The sequence below is a fragment of the Beta vulgaris genome, chromosome 1, assembly GCF_026745355.1.
Source record: "Beta vulgaris subsp. vulgaris cultivar EL10 chromosome 1, EL10.2, whole genome shotgun sequence".
Lineage (NCBI taxonomy): Eukaryota > Viridiplantae > Streptophyta > Magnoliopsida > Caryophyllales > Amaranthaceae > Beta > Beta vulgaris.
In genome coordinates, this window is record NC_079202.1 from 25,865,110 (window position 1) to 25,886,927 (window position 21,818).

The window sequence follows — 21,818 nt, forward strand, 5'->3', positions numbered from 1 at the left end:
TCCTGCCCCTATATATAATTATATATATATATATATATATATATATATATATATATATATTTGAGTTCAGGCGAGAATAGTGTTTTACATGAAAAGTAAGAATAATACTAACTCTTAGATCATGCCTCATTTAAGGGCTAAGATTAAAAACTAAAACAAACTAAAATCTCTAACTATCAACACTTTTCTCACGCATAACCTTATTTTTCACTCCTCTCTCTCTCTCTCCACTTACTCTACTTTCATGCCTCAATTACGTAATTTTTTTGTCAATATCAATTCAGTAAATTTCGTCTCTAATTATCAGTGAAATTTAGTACTCAAGATTAATTCGAAAGCGACGCATACAATATGGGGGAAGAAGGCTATTAGTATCTCGTCAAACTTTTTGTTTGTTATTGGACAAATTTGTTTTATGAATCTAATGATATTAATTGAATAGAACTGATCATGTTATTGCAAAAGGAACTCACGGCTAAGATCATGTTTTTTTTCTTTTTGGAGTTTGTGGAAAAAGCTTCAATTCTCCGTCGAAAGCTACTTAAGAAGTAAAAATCTTCAGTTTTCTAATGTATTGGAGTTGGGGGTATCTCGAATTATATAATCTGAAGTCTTTGTTGGGAGTTGGGGGTATTGTAATTTCTTTCATGTTCTCTTTATTGTTTTGTCTTATTGATTCTTTTCACATGGTGATTGCACATGATCATATATATATATATATATATATATCAGCTAGGGGGGAGCTATGGTGTCTCCCTTTAAAAAGTACTTTGTGTCCTTAACTAAATATATAATTGGATATTCAAATTTTCTATAAAATATCCTTTCCTAATTTAAAGATGTGGTCAAAATTCTAATAATAAATTAAACTAAATAAGCATTAACAAAGTAACTTGACACAATGAAAAAAATTGTTATTTAATTTAAAAAAATTACAAATTTAATTTAACTATAAGACCTTACATCTAAATGTTCATTATAATTTTTAAGCACTTTACATTAGTTTGTACAACAATAATTATAAATCACACTTCTAAAATTATATTTAGATGAAATTTATTAAGAACAAACCCAAACAATCGACGCACGCATCGCGTGCATAGAAGGCTAGTATTATATATAAGCCAGGGGAGCTATGGTGTCCGCTCTTGAAAAGATTCATATGCCCTTAATCTCACAAAAAATAATAAAGAACAGATTTTACTTAATTCTTTTCTCATTTACAAATATGGGTCATAAAGAAAGTTCTACATTATCAAAAAGACTTACATAAAAAAGTATAAAAAGAGGAAACTCACAATTGAAAATATAAACGGATGACTAAATCAATTTTCAAACAATTATGAAAATAAAGATCATAAATTTTTAGTATCGGAACTATTAACAATTTCAAATAGCATGCAGAAATAAACCATAAAAGAATAAATAAACTTAGAGAATATTCATTTTTTTCATTTTTTGGAGCTCACAATCAGTTGTGATAATAATAATTAAAGAGATGGACATACATCATTTGATAATATCGATTTAGAATTTATTTTTTTTATTGAAGCACTATTCACCATAGTTTGCTTAAAACCTCAATTACCCAATTAAATTAAATTAAATTGAAGCAATAAAAATATATGTATTTTTAAATAAATAAAAAAACATAACCTAGATCATTTCTTAAACGGAGAATTGTTGAATTATCTACCAAATACAAGATAATATATTGTCGCACACATTGCGTGCATATAGTGTTAGTTCTATATGTCAAGAGGGGTAGGGACACCAAAAAATAGAAAAAATTAAAAAAAAAAGGAGTAACTACTCACTTTAATTAAAAAATAAAAAAAAAAGTAAAAATAGAAAAGAGAACTAACTAATTAATTAAAAAAGTAAGAAAAGATTTAAAAAAAAGCATTACAAAAAGAACACTGTCAACAATTCAAAAATTCCTAATTTATATATACTTAACAAATAATTTAATTTTCATCCTCTAAAAGAAACAATTTTTTTTACGTATTTTCGCACACATCGTGCATATAAAACTATATATATATATGTATGTATAAGTGAAGGGGGGGGAGATGGTGTCCTCTCATATAAAGTATAATATACCCTTAATGAAATTAAATTTTCATATAAAGTTTCTTCTTCCTACTTGTCATATATATTGAACAAGTTAATAATAAAATTGAATTTGAAATTACAATTAAATATTAAATTAAGGAGAATGATTTCCTCTCATTACCTACGTGTGAAAAAAAATTAGTAAAAAAATGAAATTGATAATATAACTTGATTGACACAATTAGAAAAAAAAAATTAAAACTTGAATTTTATATTACAAATTATACTCATAATATTTTAAAACCCAAATATTGATTATTCTTCGGTAATCTCAATTATATAAATTAAACTCTTTTCGATAATTGAACCTGATACATAAATTCTTCCACTTTATTGGAGCACAAACTTTCTTCTAATGTATATTTCTTTCTCTAGATAATATATTTGAATAATGATGAACAAATAACTAATAAAACCAATTAAATATTAATTTAAGAAAAATATAGTAAAAAGTTAACAATAATTGTAAATGTATTTTTGAATCAAATATTTTGTAACACTGATGAATAACTAATTGATAAAAACAAAAAACATTAATAAGACACGGACGCATAACATGCAAAAAATGCTATAAAAAAATATGAACCCAGTGCACACTAATTAGTGTGCACCCGATCCATATCACGTGAGTTTATGATAGTGTATATTGATATGATATAGTGTATGTTAAAATGATATAGTTTATGTTAAAATGATATAGTGTATATTAAAATGATATAGTGTATGTTACAGTGATATAGTGTATGCTAAAGTGATATAGTGTATATTAAAATGATAGTGTATGTTACAGTGATATAGTGTATGTTACAGTGATATAGTGTATGTTAAATTGATATAGTGTATGTTATAATGATATAGTGTATGTTAAAGTGATATAGTGTATGTTAAAGTGATATAGTGTGTGTTAAAATCATATAGTGTATGTTACAATGATATAGTATATGTTAAAGTGATATAGTGTGTGTTAAAGTGATATAGTGTGTGTTAAACTGATATAGTGTATGTTGAAGTGATATAGTGTATGTTAAAGTAATATAGGGTGTGTTAAAGTGATATAGTGTATGTTATAATGATATAGTGTATGTTAAAATGATATAGTGTATGTTAAAGTGATGTAACGGGTCACGTGCCTGGACCTGGTCCACACTATTTTTAGTGTGAATCGGGTCCACGCAAGTCGGATTGAACATGCTATTATATCGATGTGTAAATATTCATATATTATATTTTTGAAAGTTATTAATTGTACAAAACTTTTTCGAGTATTATCCATTTCTCACCCGCCCCACCCACTCCATTCGCGGTTGATGGATGGGGCGAATATGGATGAAACTTTTAGTGGGTGATGGATGGTGTGGATGGAGATTTGGCTCGCATGCATGGGCGGATCTAGAGGGGGTACAAGGGATACAGCTGTACCCCCATTATTTATGGAAAATAATGAAAACAAATCAACAAGTTGAGGTTTGTCTTGTTGGTAGTAAAAGGGAAAAGAAAGATCCATGAATTTATGAGGAGGTCTCAAGTTCAAAACCCCACAAAATTCTTTGTATGCTTTTAATTACTTACCCTTTGACTCATGTTTAATTTATCTTGAACACTTTTACTATATACTACTCTCTATGGGCCTATGGCTATTAGTGTGAAACTAAAAATTTATAAGTAAGCTTACTCTACAACTACAAATTCATAAGCCCACAAAAATAAAAGCTCCGAAATAATAATTTTGTCTCTATTCTTTTTCCTTCAAAAATTTCCTCATTTATATACTTAAACTACTGTTTTTAAATTGAACAACTTATTTTAAAGATTTGATGATTTAAATTGAAACATTGAACACTTAAATAGTTAGCAATTATATCTAAGTTCTTACTTAAACTTAAGGAGAAAAAAAATTTCTCATATATATATTTAAACAACTGTTTTTAAATTGAACAACTTATTTCTAAAGATCTGGTTATTTAAATTGAAACATTGAACACTTAAATAGTTAGCAATTATATCTAAGTTCTTACTTAAACTTAGGGAGAAAAAAATGTTAATAAAGCTTTATTTTGAAAAAAAATAATTAACGAGTCTAACTACTTACGTATTCGTACCCCCCATGAGTAAATTCCTAGATACGTCACTGCTCGCAGGTGATAGGAGTTGAGATCTACCCTATCGATCTCCGACCATTGCCAGCCCTACTCGCCATACCATGTTCTATTACGAAGATAGATATAATATCCAAACGTACAATATGTTATAAGGTAGCATGAAATTTTTATCGACATACATGTTTAACTAACAAATTTCTTCTTTACAAATTTTATTCACAGCAGAAATTGCAGGAAGTTCAAGACTTTCTCAACATACCTTGCAGAAATCTGAACAGTCGTCAGGTGAAGGTTCACAAAGGGCCATTGGCGAACCATATCGGAAACTGGGTTGAATTAGAAGCCACGGTAAAGAAGACATCATAATTCATACAAGAAGTTCTTTCATGCTGATCACAAATAATAAAGCTTCATCTTCGGCTACTTTTCCCATTTGGTTTCACAACAAAGTTTGAGTGAATTTGGTATGAATCATCAAGTAATTTTTGGAGTGCAAAAGTAACGTTAATTATAATTTTGTATTGATTGGTGCATTGCCCACTAAGTGGATAGTGTTGTGTTGGTAGTTTTGAAGCGTAAACATCCAAATAAGAACATGATAAAGAAACGTTTTTTATATACCTCAATATGAAGAAAAGAAAACAAATGATGTCTTGACCTAATGGTTAAGATTGAGGTATTATAGACGATAAATCACATGTTAAAATACCCCTTTCTTTTTTTTGTACTTTGTACTAACTTCGTGGTTCATATGGATCAAAACAAATATAGAAAAAGAAAAATTGACATTAACTACCTGTCACTCTTCCTCTTTAAACTGTTACAATAATCTATATTAATATATTAAAAGGCATTCGTTCTCCTAAGAACGTATATGTGCCACGTGTCACACTCCATCATCCAATAACATTATATCCACGTCTTTCTCATATAGTAAAAAAAAAGAAAAATAATTGTTTATGTAAAGATTCAAACCCATAACCTCAAGTATGAAAGTAAGAAATCCAACCATTACTCCACCATACCATTATTGATTTTGTAATCAAAATTAATGATGACATATGAATGGAAAACGTTTGAAATACATATAATGAATAAGATGACTTTTTTAAATGAGTATGAGAATACTTATTTAACTACTAATAAATTGTAACAAAGAGAAAATCCAGGACTTCGTCCGGGCCTAAATACTGGTTTACTAATGAAAAACAATACCAACTTTGAAAGTGTTTTACCAAATAAACTTACAAATTTAAAGACAAACATGTGAATTTTTTTTAACTGTGCTATCTCTTTTCTCTCCCCTATTAGATTTGGAATACATCCTTGTTTTTACCTGTTTAAAACATGTGAAGAAAGCTCGTAACAACCTCAAAAATTGGTATTTCAACTTACTTGATAATTAGGTAGAAGGGACGACAAACGGGAATATTACAGACGAAACAAATAGGTGTACTTTACATTCTCTGCTACAGATTTTGCCGTGGAACTTTAAAAGAGCTATCAATAGTTTATGCAAGCTAATGATTTCATTTGGCTCTCAATTCTATATTTGATGGCCAAGCAAATACAACAGCTGATATGCAAAGAACTTGAGAATTAACCATGAAGTAAATATATACAGTAAGGGTTAGGGAAGAAGTTTTTACTTTCTTTTAACTATTTACCTGTGGGCTGTGGCTTAACCTAAGAAGCTTTCCTAACCATAAAATCTACATATGTTACCAATGTCCTAGGGAAGTCAGATCTGAACTGGTCCATTATTGAGCAAGTCGGTGCTTTCAGTCTTCTGGATTACAAATTGGTCTATAATCCTAACCGTGGATAATGGATCCTGGTGCTTGCTAGTGGCAGTCCATTTGCTTGGGTGCTTTCTGCAATGACTTGACTGCTGCGATTGTTTTGGCTCTCCATCCCATTTTGGATCCAACTTCCATTTCTTTGGCACCTGTGTAATGTAAACATAGGAGTATAGGACAATCTAAGAGGTTTATAATAAAAGTTTAAATCTACAAAAGACTAATAGAATTGACAAACTACTCTTTGGACAAGATTGGAAATTACAAGGTTAAACAATCAGCTTGCATATACCTTATCAACAGCTAGGGTAAAAACTTCCAAGTCACCGTTACATTTGATGTGGAAGCGAGTGAATGACTTGTAGTTTGCAATGCGCAAGGAGGAGAAAGCTTCATCGAAATGTATGTGAAACCAATTGATGCAAACATACAAGTAACTTCCAAATATCAAAGACACAACTGGGGTTGAGAACACCCAGTAATAAAGGAAAACGGAGGCATAGTATATCGCAGCATAACCTCTGGACAGTGACTGTATCCCATTCTTGCAAATGTTGCTCCTTGTGACAGCCATCACCTATTTTTTTCCCACAGCCTTAGACCAGATAATACAAACTCGCTAAAAAAAAACAGTTCATTTAGTTTGGATTGTTTAAGAGATGTACCTCAGGGACATCAAAAGCAAACATTAAATACTTGATGCATGCTGGATAAAGACCAAAAGTCCATTGTTCAATACGTGCTCGAAGGCCAGTTGGGTCAGGAAAGTGTTCTCTCTCCATTTGTCTGTACCACTCGTATAAAGTGTGATAACCTGAAATGAAGGCAGTTCAATACGTAAGCCTTAACCAGGCAATCAAAAATTCCAAAGGAAACTCAGGAACCTTGCTGCAGGATATGAACCATGAGAAGGGACTTAAATCAAAGGTGACAAAACATATGCTACTGAAAACATCATAAAATTTTGTGCAATGATGCAAGGTTTCTTATAAGAAAACGAGAAAAAACATTTGTAATAAAATTATAAACAAAATTATCCTAGGAGCCATAGATGATAAAGCCTACCAGATGTTGCCAGCAGCTGATGCCGAATACACATCTCAACACCCAGCTCCAACAGCAACATTAAGATAAGAGCAGCAGTAACGTGTGCTGAGACATGAATGATTCCTATGACTATCCGCCTTTTACGTGAGATCTTTGATGGGACAAAAGTTATCGCCGTTATCAGCAACAGAAGAGTCCCTATGAAGGACACATAAGAATGTTCCAGTACATACCACAAAGAATCCAACACAGTGCTAAATAAACTGCTCAAATGACCAGAGAAGGAATCTCCTCGCAATATATGATCGAGCTGGCACTAAAAAAGAATAATACAGTAGTCAGAACCAAGAGATATATACAGTCAAAGGAGCAGGCAACATAGGTAGTATTGTGGCTTCCTAGGGAGCAGGAAAACAGAATAAGAGTAGGGATTAGTGATGTGGATTCAAAGGCATTTGTGCAAAAAGAACCAATTACCTCGGTGTTGGATACTATGGGTTCAACTTGTTTGCTTCTAAACAAGAGTTCCTCACTTGTGTTACTTGGAATGAGTTCGACCATGCTTGAGAAATGGAGGTTTATAAGACATTCCTATTTCTGTTAGGAACGAAGGGTGGCGTGAAACGTTCCAAGTTCTAATAGGAAAGTAGGTTCTAAAAGGAATGTAGGTGGCAATTCATTTTATAGATTTGGCTCACAAGTTTTTACTATTCCACTTGGAATAGGTTTCTCTTGTTTCGAGCATATACGACTCTTTTATATTATCTTGTTATTTCTTTGTTATCTTCAAGAGTTTCATTGGTAATATGACTTAGAGACTTGTCCTAAGCATAGTAGGAGTTATTTGCTCGAATATATATACACTAGGTTGTATTACGTTCAATAGTTAGTTGAATTTTATAATTTTCGTGAGTTTATTACTTGCATGTGAGTTTATTGCTTTACAACAAACCATTGAATTTAATTCAGGAGAGAATTGAGTTTAGTGATTGATTGATTGAGTTAAAAATACTTAGTCGAATCAAGACCCTATTTCAGTGTTGAGTGTTCAATCAAATAGTACCATCTTTGAGTGTTCTAGTGTTTCATTAAAAATTCAACCAAGGAACCATCAACAACTCATCTTTCTTTCAAGATTCTAGGGTTTTTGAAAGCTTAACCAAAGGTTGGAAACACGTCCACATCAATTAGCATAATATTCAACATAGAGGTACCACGACATTGTATCAGCACGCTATGTGAAAGAAACAAAAGAGTACAGTTACCTGAGGAAACATTGAAAAGGCTAGCACGAAATAGATGATTCCACCAATGAAGTCAAATTGCCAATTCTTCTTTCTGAACTTCAATATATTTCCTAAAGCTATCTGCCAAAAAATTAGAACCAAACAATTTAAGAGTGGTTATATGAATCAAAACAAGGTGAACCGAAAACTCTATAAGTCTAATCTTACCTTGCTTGAATCTTCACATGAAGGATATGCAGCCTTCATCTCATAGAGGGTTCCATAAAATTTTCTAAAATTACTGAAGACGTGAGTCGGATGCAAAAAAGCCCCACCACAACCATTCACAAGGAGATGGTGCACATAAGCAGGTTTATCTGATGGGACACAGGAATGACGCATATAATGATGCAAATCACCAGCCATTCGGAGCTTGCACCTTCCTTTTAGATGGTCACGAATTAGATATGCCACATTCTTACCAGAAGAATGATTCCAATACCAATCCAAAAGCCAATTTGGTTCATGAGTCATAATAATTACAGAATCATTATCTTCAACCTAAATCAATTGACAAGAGGGGAGGACAACACGTCAGCAATTAAAAACAAAAACTTAGATGTGAGGGATCTATCAAAATAAAAGAATTGTAGAAAAGATATAGCTTGATGTGGGCTATATGATAATGGTAACAACTTTCTGAAATTTGATATGCACTCAATATAAACAATGATCTGTGAAACTTATCCAGGTAGATACTAGAGAGATTATGGGTAAATCATGGAAGTCAAGGAAAAGTCAGAAAGCTTCAAGTGCACAACAAAAGGCTGATGAGGAAACTGTCCATGAAGAGGAAAACTAAAAGCATACAGCAAGAGAACTTAAACACATCCGTGCACATAATGTCATCAGATTACATAGCTTTCTTTCAAAAAAAAAACTGGTTAGCTGGACACTGTTAAGTCTTTAACCCCTTCCTGAGATAAGTGAATCAGACCATGTCCATGAGAGAGAAACAAAAAGGTTGCAGTGGACTACAGCTTTATTTAAGAAATAAGTAAATAAATGTGTTGTACTCTTACTCTAGAGTCTACAAGACTACAAGCCCCTCTTTTACGTGCGTAATTCTACTTTTGACCCATCTCCATTCAACTAAAAAAAGTAAACCAGACGAGGAATTAGCGAGAAAAGAAAAATACGAGCATTGCTACTTGCGTGACTGCTTAGCAGTTGTGCTGCTTGCCAGCGAGGCTTGGTGGCCGGTGAAGATGAGGGAGAGAAAGGGGGTTGAGCGACTTCTGAAAGAGTTGGAAAGGCAGACAATCGGAATGAGGAAAATTGTAGAAAACCCTAGATCTGACTTTTACAAGGCTGGGTACGTCTCTCACCAAGCCCCAACCATACCCAAAACGTACCCAGATTCCGCCTAGCCATACCCAAGAGCATCAAACATTCCCAGATTTTTGTTCATTTTGGGGACGCCGAACCCATACCCGGTACGCGATTCGATCCTCAAGAGCCGTATCCTTCGCTTCAAGATACTTGCTACATAGAGCAAGTGGGAAGTTTTTAAGAAAGGGGACCACCAGCTTTTAAGGCTATTTTTGAAAGTTTAGGGGTCATGAAGTCCATTTAGGATATGCACTATGCAGCAAGTACTGTGACATTTCCATCTTAGGGAAATAAATTGTGACATTTCCATAATAGGGAAGTGTAGCAAGTATTTTGAAGCACCAGGAAGTATATATTTGTTGGATTATTCTTTTGTTAAGATGATTGTCACGTCATAATGTGATGGAGGAACTTTCAAGCACTGAAAATGATGAGTTAATTTTTGTTACGAGGTATCAACTTGTTATATTTACATACACTGTATGTTCAATTTATTGGCTACAAGTTCACATATTATGATCAAAGCGAAGCATATGAATAGTGCAAAAGTCAAACTCTTGCAACTAATATGGGCAACTGATATTACTATTTTAAGTAGCACCAAAATGGATGGGAGGATGGATATGGGATAGGGACAGAAAATTCTACAATCAAATTTCAAAAGACGGTTATAGCATGGATTCGACAAAAAAAAAAGATTACAAAATAAAGAAAAATGAATTCCATACATAGCTTAATATTACAAGAATAAAAGACAACTTAATTTCAAAAAAAAAGAAAGTTCACAACACAGGAAAAACCATGTGACCACTCACTTACTACTAGAAGAAAATAAAAAAATGCCCATTACCAAGTATCCATCTACCTCAAGCCCTAACACGTGGAGTAATTAACTCACCAAATTCTCAAATAGTGACATGATAAAATTAATACATTTCTTGAATAAGGTGAAAGCTGGATGTAAGATCATATAGAAGAAATAAAACCGAATTCTCAGTGACATGTGTATGTGCGTGCACATGAGGGAGAGATGAGCTGTATAGACCAATTATAAGACAGCCATTTTGCAAGTGTCCTTCCATTCAGTAACAGATGAGTGGAGAAGAAGAAGAGGAGAGTTTAAGGTAGATTGATCGAGGAGGGGAGCAAGAAAAGAGAATTTCAAGAACTTTGAGAGCAAATCAAAAGGAAAAAGGAACCAATTTAATAATGGTGTTATACTTTTGCCAGCAATTTCAATTCTGTTATTTTTCATTATTATTTATCCTAGGGTTACTGAGGGAAGGAGACCAACACGAGGCTATAATGAGGATCCGCAATGCAGCTGAGTTCAGACATATTTCTGCTTTAAAAGAAAATTCATTTTTATCCTCGGAAAACACATTAATATATATAGCTAATGGTTAAAAGCATAAATTAATATAAAAAAAATACTTCCTTGTTTCTAGGATAAGTATAACACTTTGACTTTCACGTTTGCCAATGCAAAAACTTTGAACAATAATATCTCTATTTATGTATTAGCAAAAATTATAAAAAGTTGAAATTATGAAAAAAGAAAAATGGACAATAGGGGTCTCAATTTTGGGCGATAGTTTTTGAAAAGTTTGAACTATTAATTAACCTGTATAGGTCCCTACTTTAAGGGGTCTTAACTTTTAGCAGGACTCGATTACTTGAAACTAACAATTTTTAGAAATATCTCACCAAGTTCCTGCTTCTCACCCTTAATCAACCTTTTCTGGTACAACCCGCATTTTAAAAATTATGACCTATTAAGTCAATTTCAAGTCACTAAGGCCCTAGGTAGCACCGATACGGATACGGGAACGGGTACGGGGACGGGTACGGGGACGGAAAACGGCAAAATCAAAATTTCTAAAAACGGGTACGGATTGGATTCGGCAAAAAAATATTTTTTTAACAAAAATAATATATGTCGTTATGGTTGTTTGTTTGTTTTTATGGTTAGTATTGTTATTTAATAATAATAATATAATAATATAAAATGAAAAAAAGAAGTACGGAGTACAAACTTAGTAAAGAAAATGATAGCACTTTAATAAAGATAGAGAGAAAACTGTAGAAATAGTAATCTTCTACTAGAGAAATGACAAATGTAAAGAAGGAAAGGAGATTTAAAAAACAAAAAAAAAGTACCCAACCCACGTTTTAATTTAAAAAACAAAGAAGGGAGGGGATTTAAAAAACAAAAAAATAACAGCTGTAAAGTAGCTGAAAGGGAGGGGTAATTGATTGCTGCCAGCCTGCCAGTGGTTTTCTTTTTACCCTCTTCCTCTACTTTCGTCGTCTTCTTCCTCCACTTTCTTCTTCTTCAATTTTTTTTTCTTCATCCTCTCTTCTTCTTCATCTAAATAATTCTGGGTTCAAATTTTTTCTTTTCTGTCAAAATGTCATTAAGATCTGATCTCAAGTTTTTAAAAGTTTTTTTACTCTGAAATTTCATGAAAGTCATATGGGTACGTTTTGTTCTAGCCCACTTTGAAGCGGATTCGTCCCCATAAGAAGCACTCGTACCCAGCTTCTCAGGTACGGATTGGGTACGAATCCACCCCGTATCCGTACCGTCCCCGGATCGTACCCGTACCGGGTACGGGATACGGCACTCAACCACCGTACCCATGCTTCATAGCTAAGGCCCGCCAGAAGTTAAGATCCCCTAAAGTTGGACCTACACAGGTTAATCAATAGTTCAGACCTTTTAAAAATTACCACCCAAAATTCAGACCCCTATTGTCAAACCCAATACTCTCTCTATATTTTTTTTATCTTTCTCACTTAGAATCTAGACACTATTCACAACTGGAGAGAATCATCTAGATTTTTCTCAATATATAAGAAAAAATATAGTCATGTGGGGTCTTGTTTGATTCGTCTCAATGAGTACTTTATTAATATTCAATTATTATAATTTTTACTAATATGTAATGAAAGATATTTAATGTAGAATAAGTGCATTAACAAACGTGCAAAGTCAAAATAGGAAAGATAAAAAAATATAGAGGGAGTAATATTTAATATGGTAACGTCTATGTTTATATATTAGTAAAAATTTACAATCAAAGTTGGCATGTGAATAGTTCAAAAATCAAGCTGTTCCACTTATTTAGAATCAAAAGAAGTATTAAGAAAAAGAATAGTACATTCGCAGTCCTAAGAGCTTTACTATTATGTTCATCCATAAGCAATGAATTCCGAATTTCAGATTCCATATAAAATTACCGATTGGGGAATGCATCAAGAGAAAAATTGGATTAGCCAAACCAAATATCACACTATCAACTCAAAAGAGGGGTTGAAGCTCTTTGAGTAACTATTAAATTCTTCTTTGGTTGGAACCACGCAAATGGAGAGGGCATGGAATCAAATAGAGGAGGAAAATAGTAACGAAAATTGTTAACTTAATTAGGTGTTTGGTTCAAGCCATGAAAGAAAAGAAAAACGGTAACCCATTACCACTAAAAGGAGGATTCGTTACTTGAGGGGAGAGGAAAGCCTCTGGAACGGTAACAAATTAGGGAAATCCAATACCAACAAGTATGGTAGGGATTGAATCAACAACAAGAAAGGGATTAGGTAATTGATTCCCTTTCTAGGAGCCCAAAAATGTTGAGCCAAACATGCTCGAATTTGCAGATACTTGAATATATAATATGGTGAGGGATTATGTTATCACACAAGTTTAGGTACGCTTTCCCAGACCATGATATAATAAAACAGACTAATTAGAAAACCAACGGTTAGGTACCTTGTCCTTGATAAGTTCTGAAAAGAACTTGAACTGATAAACATCAATATCTCCATGTAGTGCTAGATCAAGCCCAAATACCCACCATCCTTTAGGCAGCTGCAAGGCAAAGTAACTTTTCTTCTGAGGCATAAGCCATCCACCAAACCAACTCTTATGGCATATGTATCTCATAAAAGTGTGTAGTCCGTCAAACCAATCTGTAAATCAAGTAATGGAACCACATTATCGTTTGCCTGAACACAAATAAGGTAAATTAAGATGTAAAGAAAACTTGGAATGATATTGTAACATGAAATCTACAAAAAAGTCAGAAGAAAAATCATTCCAAATTTTCTTCTACACTAGTACATGTTGGTTTCCAGGAGAAGTCAGCACAAACCATGATTTCCAGGGATAATAAAACATTGAGGTCCATCATAGTGCTTCAAATCAGACACGCCACAGGGTAGTTCTGGCTTCTTCACAGCTATATGCTCTTCTTTATACCAAGACGGAGGCTGGAGGGCATATTCAAAAGGTCGAAAGAAGCGACTCTCATAAGTGAATGTAGATGGATTAGGATATCTGTAGGAAGTAAAAAATTCAGAAAATGTCCAATGATTTACCAAAATCACACCAAATTACTCACAAAAAACAACTTCGTAAGTGGCTCTGCCTACAATGATATAAGCACCATCGGACCAGTGATCAAGATTCTCATAATCAAAAGCGTGTAGAGAGAATGAATGTAAACTGTATTCAGTGTCTTGCCATTTATTTCTTTGATACAACTGCCACTATTTTAGCTAAGTCAATGAGATAAATAAAGAGTCGATGGGAAAAAGCTAAGAGAAGTAAACCACGATGGAACAGCCAGATCAGCATGCACTCATCTAAATGAACAAAAGTTTCAAACACTGGAACCTTAGATTTTAGAGAGGGTTGGTCTTCATTCATGGTTTAATATTATCAAAAAGTACTTTCGCCATCACCTCAATTCATTTCCAGTGGTTTGCTTAGGTCAGTCACTTATCGCGTATTACTAATGAAAAACCAGGTTTCACATGCACGATAAAAAGCTGTTGAGTCCCCAAGTCAGGTCATAATATGGATCAAAAACTCGTCCATTCCGTTACAGAACGGCCGTTCTGTAACGGATTTCAGACCCACCGTTCCGAGAAACACCGTTATAACGCCGGGAGTTAAAATTCACACGAAACTCGCCGCGACGCCGTTCTGTAACGGTGGAACGCCGTTTTCTGTAACGGGTTTTATATAAGAACGCCCGTTATATTTGAAAAAAAGATAAAGGAAGAAAAAGTTAAAGAGAAAAGAGGCTCATGATCATTAGATTTAACTTAAACTGAAAGTTTAAATCTTACATGATCATTAAATCTCAATTTCGATCAAAACCCCTCAATTAATTTCTTTGAAATACTTCTTTTAAACCCTAAATTAGATCCCACCTTCATAGAAACCCTAATATGCGTGACACAAGGGATGCAATTGACAGCCACTACGTCGTCTGTCAAGGCAGAATATGCCGGCAAGAGATGTCTGGTCGGCTCTGGCACCATATCTGCCGGTGAGCCAGGTAAGTTTGCTGAGAAACTCATATATCGTTCATTTCTCCTTCTCTCTCTCTTTTTTTTTTTCTTTTTCTGTTTTATTACTCCATAGGCTGTACTAGTTGGTCAAACAGAAGAGATGCAGTCTATGGTTATCACGTGCATGAGTTTTCTCTTTTTTCCTTTTTCTTTTATAAAACCTTTTTTTTCACAGTAATTTCTTTTACAACTGTAATTTTCTAGAACCTTATTTTTCTCCTCCATCTATTCAAGAATTCAACGCTTGTCCATTTTCCCAGATCTTTTAAATTATTTTTCTCCTCCATCTGTAAAAACGAAGGTTTTGTTTTAAAAAAGAAAGCATTATCCAGTTTACTTATCGATTAATAAGCCTTGTAGTGAATAACAAAACTACAAACAGCAAATTAAATAAAAAAATAAGTTTAAAATATATTTGTAAATATCCCAAACAGTGTTTATAATACTATTAGACACAACATAAAGTGAAAAAATATAAAACAAAATGAAATTGCCACTTAAGTGTTTTCCAAAAAATTCACGCCGCGACGGCCGCGAAACGTTCTATTTGGCCGTTACGGGCCGTTCCCGCGAAAACGTGACCGTTACCGCGAACGCGACCGCGACCGCATTTTTTTTCCCTGGGTCATATACTAAGGTCTAAATGCATTTACAAAGATCCGGAGACTGTACGTCTAAACTAGAGCAAGATATGTTTTTGTCTCAGATTCATCAAGGAGCTCAAATCTGTCCCACTGGCGGTTCTAAGGTTCAGGCCATCTGACTATCTGATGTTCAAGTCACATATTTATGAATTATTTTTGGTCTTTTAGTTTACTCACGTGATTTTTCTCATCTTTCCCCATTTTCTACTTTCTCCTTTACAGTGTCCTACATAGACTGTCAAAAATTATAAGAGAAGCCTTGAGAAAGAAAAGGTATTACTACCAATTATGATCAACTAGTTTGTAGTCACAAAAATGCTCATAAGTTACTGGAAAAGCAAAGACCCAAGTTATCATGAATTCAAACCTCACGAAGCTATGTTACGTGCAGTTGTGTACATATTCAATATAAAAAAAAAAAGAGGTCAGAGCTTACGCAAGATCTCCCCCAATAAGAAGCAAATTGCCACGAGGAAGAGCTTGTACGGAGTCCCCATCTTTCACATGAAGCTTAGGTTGAGCAAGTAACCGTGCAATACTGTATGAGGAGTTCCCCCCATCACCAGTATCCGCCATAAAATCAAACCAAAAGTCGTCCTTTTCCCTGAAATGATCATATAAAGGATCCCCTTTCTCTGCATCTTGAACTGTATTCATTGCAGCCTAATCATTAAAAAACAAACATAAACAGCAGCAACAGCAGCAGAAAAAAAAAATTAAAAAAAAAATAAAAATAATAATAATAATAATAATAATAATAATAATAACAATGACAATAATAATAATAATAATAATAATAATAATAATAATAATAATAATAATAATAATAATAATAACCACTTTCAAATAATAAATCACATTACTAACTTAGACAATCAAAGAAAAAGATGCTTTCATATTGTTAGAAATTTGACCAAAAAGTTTCAAGCCTAACTCCAGTAAGACTTAACTATCTTTTCGGCTCCTTGTCGTTCATGTTCATCTCATTTACTAACATGATAGATCCATTTGTTGAAAAATAGCATCTACATTTTAAAAGAATGATTGAACTTTGCAAGTTTTAGGGAGATATCATCGAGATTATATGAATCTGTGTTGCAACATATGATTGAACTGAATTTCTTAAAAGTTTGAATATTGAAGAATATAATCTTGATTGCTTGAAAAAGGTTGCCCCTTACAAATGTGGCCTAGTCTTTTGAAATGTATAGAGTATCTTGAATTTTAAACTTTGACTAATCATAAAAAGCAACTATCTGATAGCCTTCTAGCAAAAATTAGCTCCCTGTAATAGTTGGAAATTGCTATTGCTTCATAAGTTCTTAGTTCCCAAATCTTCAATTTCGAGTAAAAATATTCATCTTAATACGTAAGGTTTACAGTAAAATGTACCAAAGAAACAAGCAAAAATGTGAAGGACAAAAATATTTAGTAGAAAGGAAGTCCCAAGTTATTTAGTAGAAAGAAAGAATCACAAAAAAGCTCTCATGGAGTCCCAAAAATCAGGCATAAAACACATCGCTCTACACCAAAAGCCTCTTTAACTTCCAGCTCTTATAGAAAATTTTGTCAAATTTCTATTTTGATGCACATCTCTCACGATGATTATCGTGTCTCATTATCTCGCAACCTCTCAAAGGATATCAAGGAAACTATCATGAATGACCAAGAAGTTTTTCCCTTATAAAGACTTTAAAGTCTCAAAAGAACCCTTTCTTCTCTAGTATCGTATTGCATAATACATAAATTAACTAACTCCCATAACCTCTACAATTCTAATTTCTATACTTCCATTATACATAAATTAACTAACTCCCATAACCTCTACAATTTAAATTTCTATACTTCCAATTCGTCCATCATGACTTGCATCAAATTTCTCTACGCTCATCTCTCTAATTAGTCTAATATCCCTCCACATCCCCAATCTCCTTTAACACTAATATTAGAGAGGTAATCGTAGAGAAATATTTGATCAAGCGTCAATAATTTGATCCCTATCAGCACATTTCAGGCAATAGGGCGGAGGGCCTCACATAAGTCCAAAGTTTCACAAACTAACAATAAGCAATGCAGCCAAAGTATGATCCGGCTTCACAACAAAAGAGCAGCTAAAAATTTCCATTTGCTTTTGTATATATAGTATGTATTAAGCTGCAACAATAGGAGAAGAAAGGAATCAAGTAATACCTGCATCATACGCATGTCAAAACGCCCAAGAAACACTGTCACAGACACCAGAAGGTCAAATACGGTTTTAAATAAATCAGCTGATGTCCTGAGATTGAAGAAGGTAGTCAGACATAAGTTCAGCCTTTCCGTCAACTAATACTCACCCAAGACCCCCCCCCCCCCCAAAAGCCCCATACTCTGAAGAATAAACTAGGAAAAAAGAGAGAGTATGTAACATATTGTGAGAAATAACATAGGTGATGACTAATACCCTGAATACCAAGGGACCATGTCCAAGAACTCAGGCTTCATCTGCTTTCTCTTCAATTTTTCATATTCTTTAATCGACAAAGGGTGAGTAAGAGCCCATCTGTTGAAAGTCATGGAGCAGAAGGGATATTGAGGACATTAAAAACAAAAAGCATCATGTATCAAACATAGTTTATGAAAGAAGAATAAGTATCAACAGATCAACCATATCATCCATTTGCAGCAGCTGAGTGAAAAACACGTCTCTAAAATGATATACGATTTATTTTGTATCTAAAATTATGAAGGTGTGTGATGCTAGCTGCTATAATTTTTAATAGAAAACACATTCTAGTTTTTTTCCCTTTTGGATTTTTTTGAGAAAGAAATTTCCAAAATTAGCAAACACTTCATGAATATATGAATATAAAAAGAATCACATTATACAAAAGGCATAAAACGCTGTGAGAAAACATGTTAGTCCTTTATATTGTCAGAGCAGTGACCCTAGAACAGGCTCCTAATATAAACTTTTTACACAAAATTTACCTCACATGTGAATGTGAAAAAATTCTTTGAATCTCATTTAGTGCTTATATTTCAGTGATCCCCACATTAAACAATACAAATGGGACAGGAAAAAGTATATCTTAGAAGAAAAAAAATGGAATGAGGGATTAATAACTCACCCTGTTGATCTTTCAACAACGTAATTTGCTATGTAAAGGCCTATGAAGGTGGCCCATAAGGAATATATAGGGGAAATTTCATCTGGTGACTCCGCACATGTGCCACTGCATGCTAACTACCATGGGAAAAACATTAGGCTAGCAATCCTACTATGTTATAAGATAAATTAACATGATAGATTCAACAAAAATGCCGATCACGTACCTCACCGTAAATTACCCACTTTGATAGCAAAGGGTAGTCACTTGCAGAGCCAACAGGAGCAAACCAAGAAGAGCACACTTGGTCTTTCAATTCATTCATTTGCAAAAACTTTGCAATCCATGTGTTTCGCTCCTCCTTCTTCCAAAAGGAAAACCAGCTGGAGCTATTTCTCTCTTTCACAATAGCTCGATTTCCACAATGACTATAGAATACACAGCAAGCAACACTAATTACCTGCAAAGCACCAAAAACAAGGGCAACAAATTAGCATAAAGTGTATTTAAGATGCCAACTAGCTAACAAAAACCATACATTGTACTCAAGGAGTCTATCAAACTTACTGCACAATTTTGAAGGATGGTCCAGAACTCCGGCCTCTTGCCAGCCACACGGGCAACAAGACCAAGGTACCAAAGGCCATAGAAAATCACATGAAAAACAAACAGAAACAAAATGGAGGACATATAGATTGTTATAAACAAAGAAAGGTTCATCCTCAAATCAACTCCCATTGATTGAAAACTTGGAAGATGATACACAGCAGCCACTAAAATCCAGCCAATATACCTACATAGTCACACCATGAGCTAAACATTAGCTATGGATACAATAAATACATTGATAATAAAAAAGAAATGTACGTAATGTTACCGAACATATGCAATACTCACCACTTACTAAAATTTGAATAGCTTGGTTTGATTGTCTTCCCAATGAATGGTGATGAGAAAAAATAAAAGAATCCAAACAAACAGAAATACATAGACCACCACTTAATATTGTTGTCTAACCCTTGTATAAACGTATTCATGTTGTCGAACGATATGAAGAAAAGGCATCCAAGGACTACTGCTATGATAGCATGACGGGAATGCTCGTGTGGATAAGGATAATTATGAGGCAGTATAGTCCTGAAGCTTTCCATTTTAATTGTATCTAGTAAACCAACCGCCGCCTTGTTAGAGCCCATTCCAGAATATGGAACCAGCTCCGATTAGCACAATAGATTCAGCTTCTTTCTTGTAGAACCCAACCAACTTCTTTAATGACCTATAAAACAATTAAAATACCAAACTATTCAAAACTTTATATAGAAAAAGATCATGTAAAGGATATAGAGTATCTAAAGAAGAATATATATATGTTCAAAAACCATAGTGCAAAACTTGCTGCTGATAGATTTTGGAACCAATAGAATAGCAAAAACCAAAAAAAAATTATGCTTAGTTTTTTCATCTCATATTCCAAAATTCATTCCTGTAACCAATCCAATTTAAGGTTACACACTACAAACTTGATAAAAATCGGTTGATCAAATTCACAATTATGGTCCCAAAATTAAATTAAATATTAGGGTACCCACCAAAATTCTCAATCAAACCAATAATAACAGCAAAAACCCAGAAATATTAATGCCTTAAAATGTCATTTAAATAGTGCCATTCACATACCAAATGGTAAATTCTGAACCCAAAACATTTCAATAGCAAAAAAAACTAGAAATTCAAAAGCAACAAAAAAAAAAAAAAAACAAGATTACAAGTGAGGAAGCAAGGGAGGCTTACCTGAAAGCGAATGAGGAGAGAGAAACGTGCATGTGGATGACGAAAACAAAGATTATAATGGTGGATGAAAGGTCGGTGTTCTTGGTTTTTTTTCTTCCTTTTTTATGTTCCCACTTATTTTAAATCAAAGACAGAAAAGAAACCAACTTGGGTATCTGGGAATGTTGCAAACAATCGAAAAATGGCATATTCTCTTTTTACTCAAAATCCCAAATCAAAAATACCAAATCAAAAAATCCCAAATTTCCTGTGTACTTTCCTAGGTTGAGGAAAGAGAAGGAAAAGGGATGGAGACAAGGGAAAAGAGTAATTAATTTATTATTATGTTATTTAATTCTTCCATAATTTATGTCATACTATTGGAATTTGGAATAATGGATGTCTTGCATAAGTTGGTTTTCTTTTTCCATTTTTGGACTATTTCCAATACCCACTAAATAATTTTTAATTCTCCCCTCAAAAAAAAAATTAATTCTTCTTTTGGTTTTCCCATTGTGAGTAGTCACCAAATTTATAGCCTTGGTCTATGTTCTTCGTGAGGGTTTTTGTAGAGATCTCTATAATAAGAAATAGTAACATATTTCGTATATGACATATTTTGTGGTGGAAATAGTATATATAATTGAGTTAATTGTTCTCAAAATAATAATCTTTAATTCTTTATTATATAAGTCAAGTAAGGAGGTGTGGCGTAGAGGTGATTATTTTGGCCCGGTCCGCCCCGTTTTTGGGTCGGGTTTTGTGCAGATTTTTTCGACCCGCGGTCGAGCCCGACCCGTTTTTTGACTTTGGGAGGGCTTTGGGCAAGCCAATAACAACTTTTAAGTTTATTTTTTGGCCTGGCCCGGCCCGTTTTGGCCCGCAAAAGCCCTCTAATTTAGGCCCGAAATTGGGCCCGGCCCGACCAATGGGCAAAAATTTTTTGGCCGCGGGCCGGCCCATGATCACCTCTAGTGTGGCGTCTCCTAAATAAAGCTTCGTGCCCGAATGATATGCATGCTTTATTTTTTCAGAAATTTTGGCATAGTGATGGAATGGATACCATTTCTCTTGTGAAGCAATGGTGGTCGGTGGAATGGCAATGTTGCATTGGATGATATAAATGATAAAACTTGTGTGGTTTTAATTTCTAAATGTGATAATCTAAAGGTGTAACACCCTGATAATTCTGTATTTTCTAAAATACCTTTTTAATATAAAACTTAGAGAATTATCAAAGCATTATCGCCCGTGTAATAACATATTGGCTTATTCACAA

The 21,818-nt window shown here is 33.7% G+C and overlaps 1 protein-coding gene across 1 annotated transcript; it reads right to left on the minus strand.

Moving 5' to 3' along the window:
- Positions 1–5,577: 5,577 nt before the first annotated feature.
- Positions 5,578–20,989, minus strand: LOC104898734 (hypothetical protein). The gene is made up of 16 exons (XM_010685838.4): positions 20,561–20,989; positions 19,667–20,045; positions 19,337–19,562; positions 18,996–19,229; positions 18,791–18,906; positions 18,124–18,222; positions 17,871–17,958; positions 16,117–16,343; positions 13,830–14,014; positions 13,448–13,647; positions 8,515–8,847; positions 8,326–8,427; positions 7,079–7,376; positions 6,679–6,827; positions 6,306–6,590; positions 5,578–6,162 (listed from the first exon to the last, which is right to left on the minus strand). Exons 2-16 carry the CDS (start codon positions 19,963–19,965, stop codon positions 5,956–5,958), a joined length of 3,048 nt encoding a protein of 1,015 aa, XP_010684140.1. The 5' UTR covers positions 19,966–20,045; positions 20,561–20,989; the 3' UTR covers positions 5,578–5,955.
- Between the last annotated feature and the right edge of the window lie 829 nt (positions 20,990–21,818).

Coding starts and splice junctions, on each gene's coding strand:
- LOC104898734 (XM_010685838.4), bottom strand. CDS start 19,965: ATGGGCTCTAACAAGGCGGCGGTTGGTTTACTAGATACAATTAAAATG. Junction 18,907..18,995: donor AGTGGGTAATTTACGGTGAG/GTACGTGATCGG, acceptor TTCCCATGGTAG/TTAGCATGCAGTGGCACATG. Junction 18,223..18,790: donor GTTGTTGAAAGATCAACAGG/GTGAGTTATTAA, acceptor GACTTTCAACAG/ATGGGCTCTTACTCACCCTT.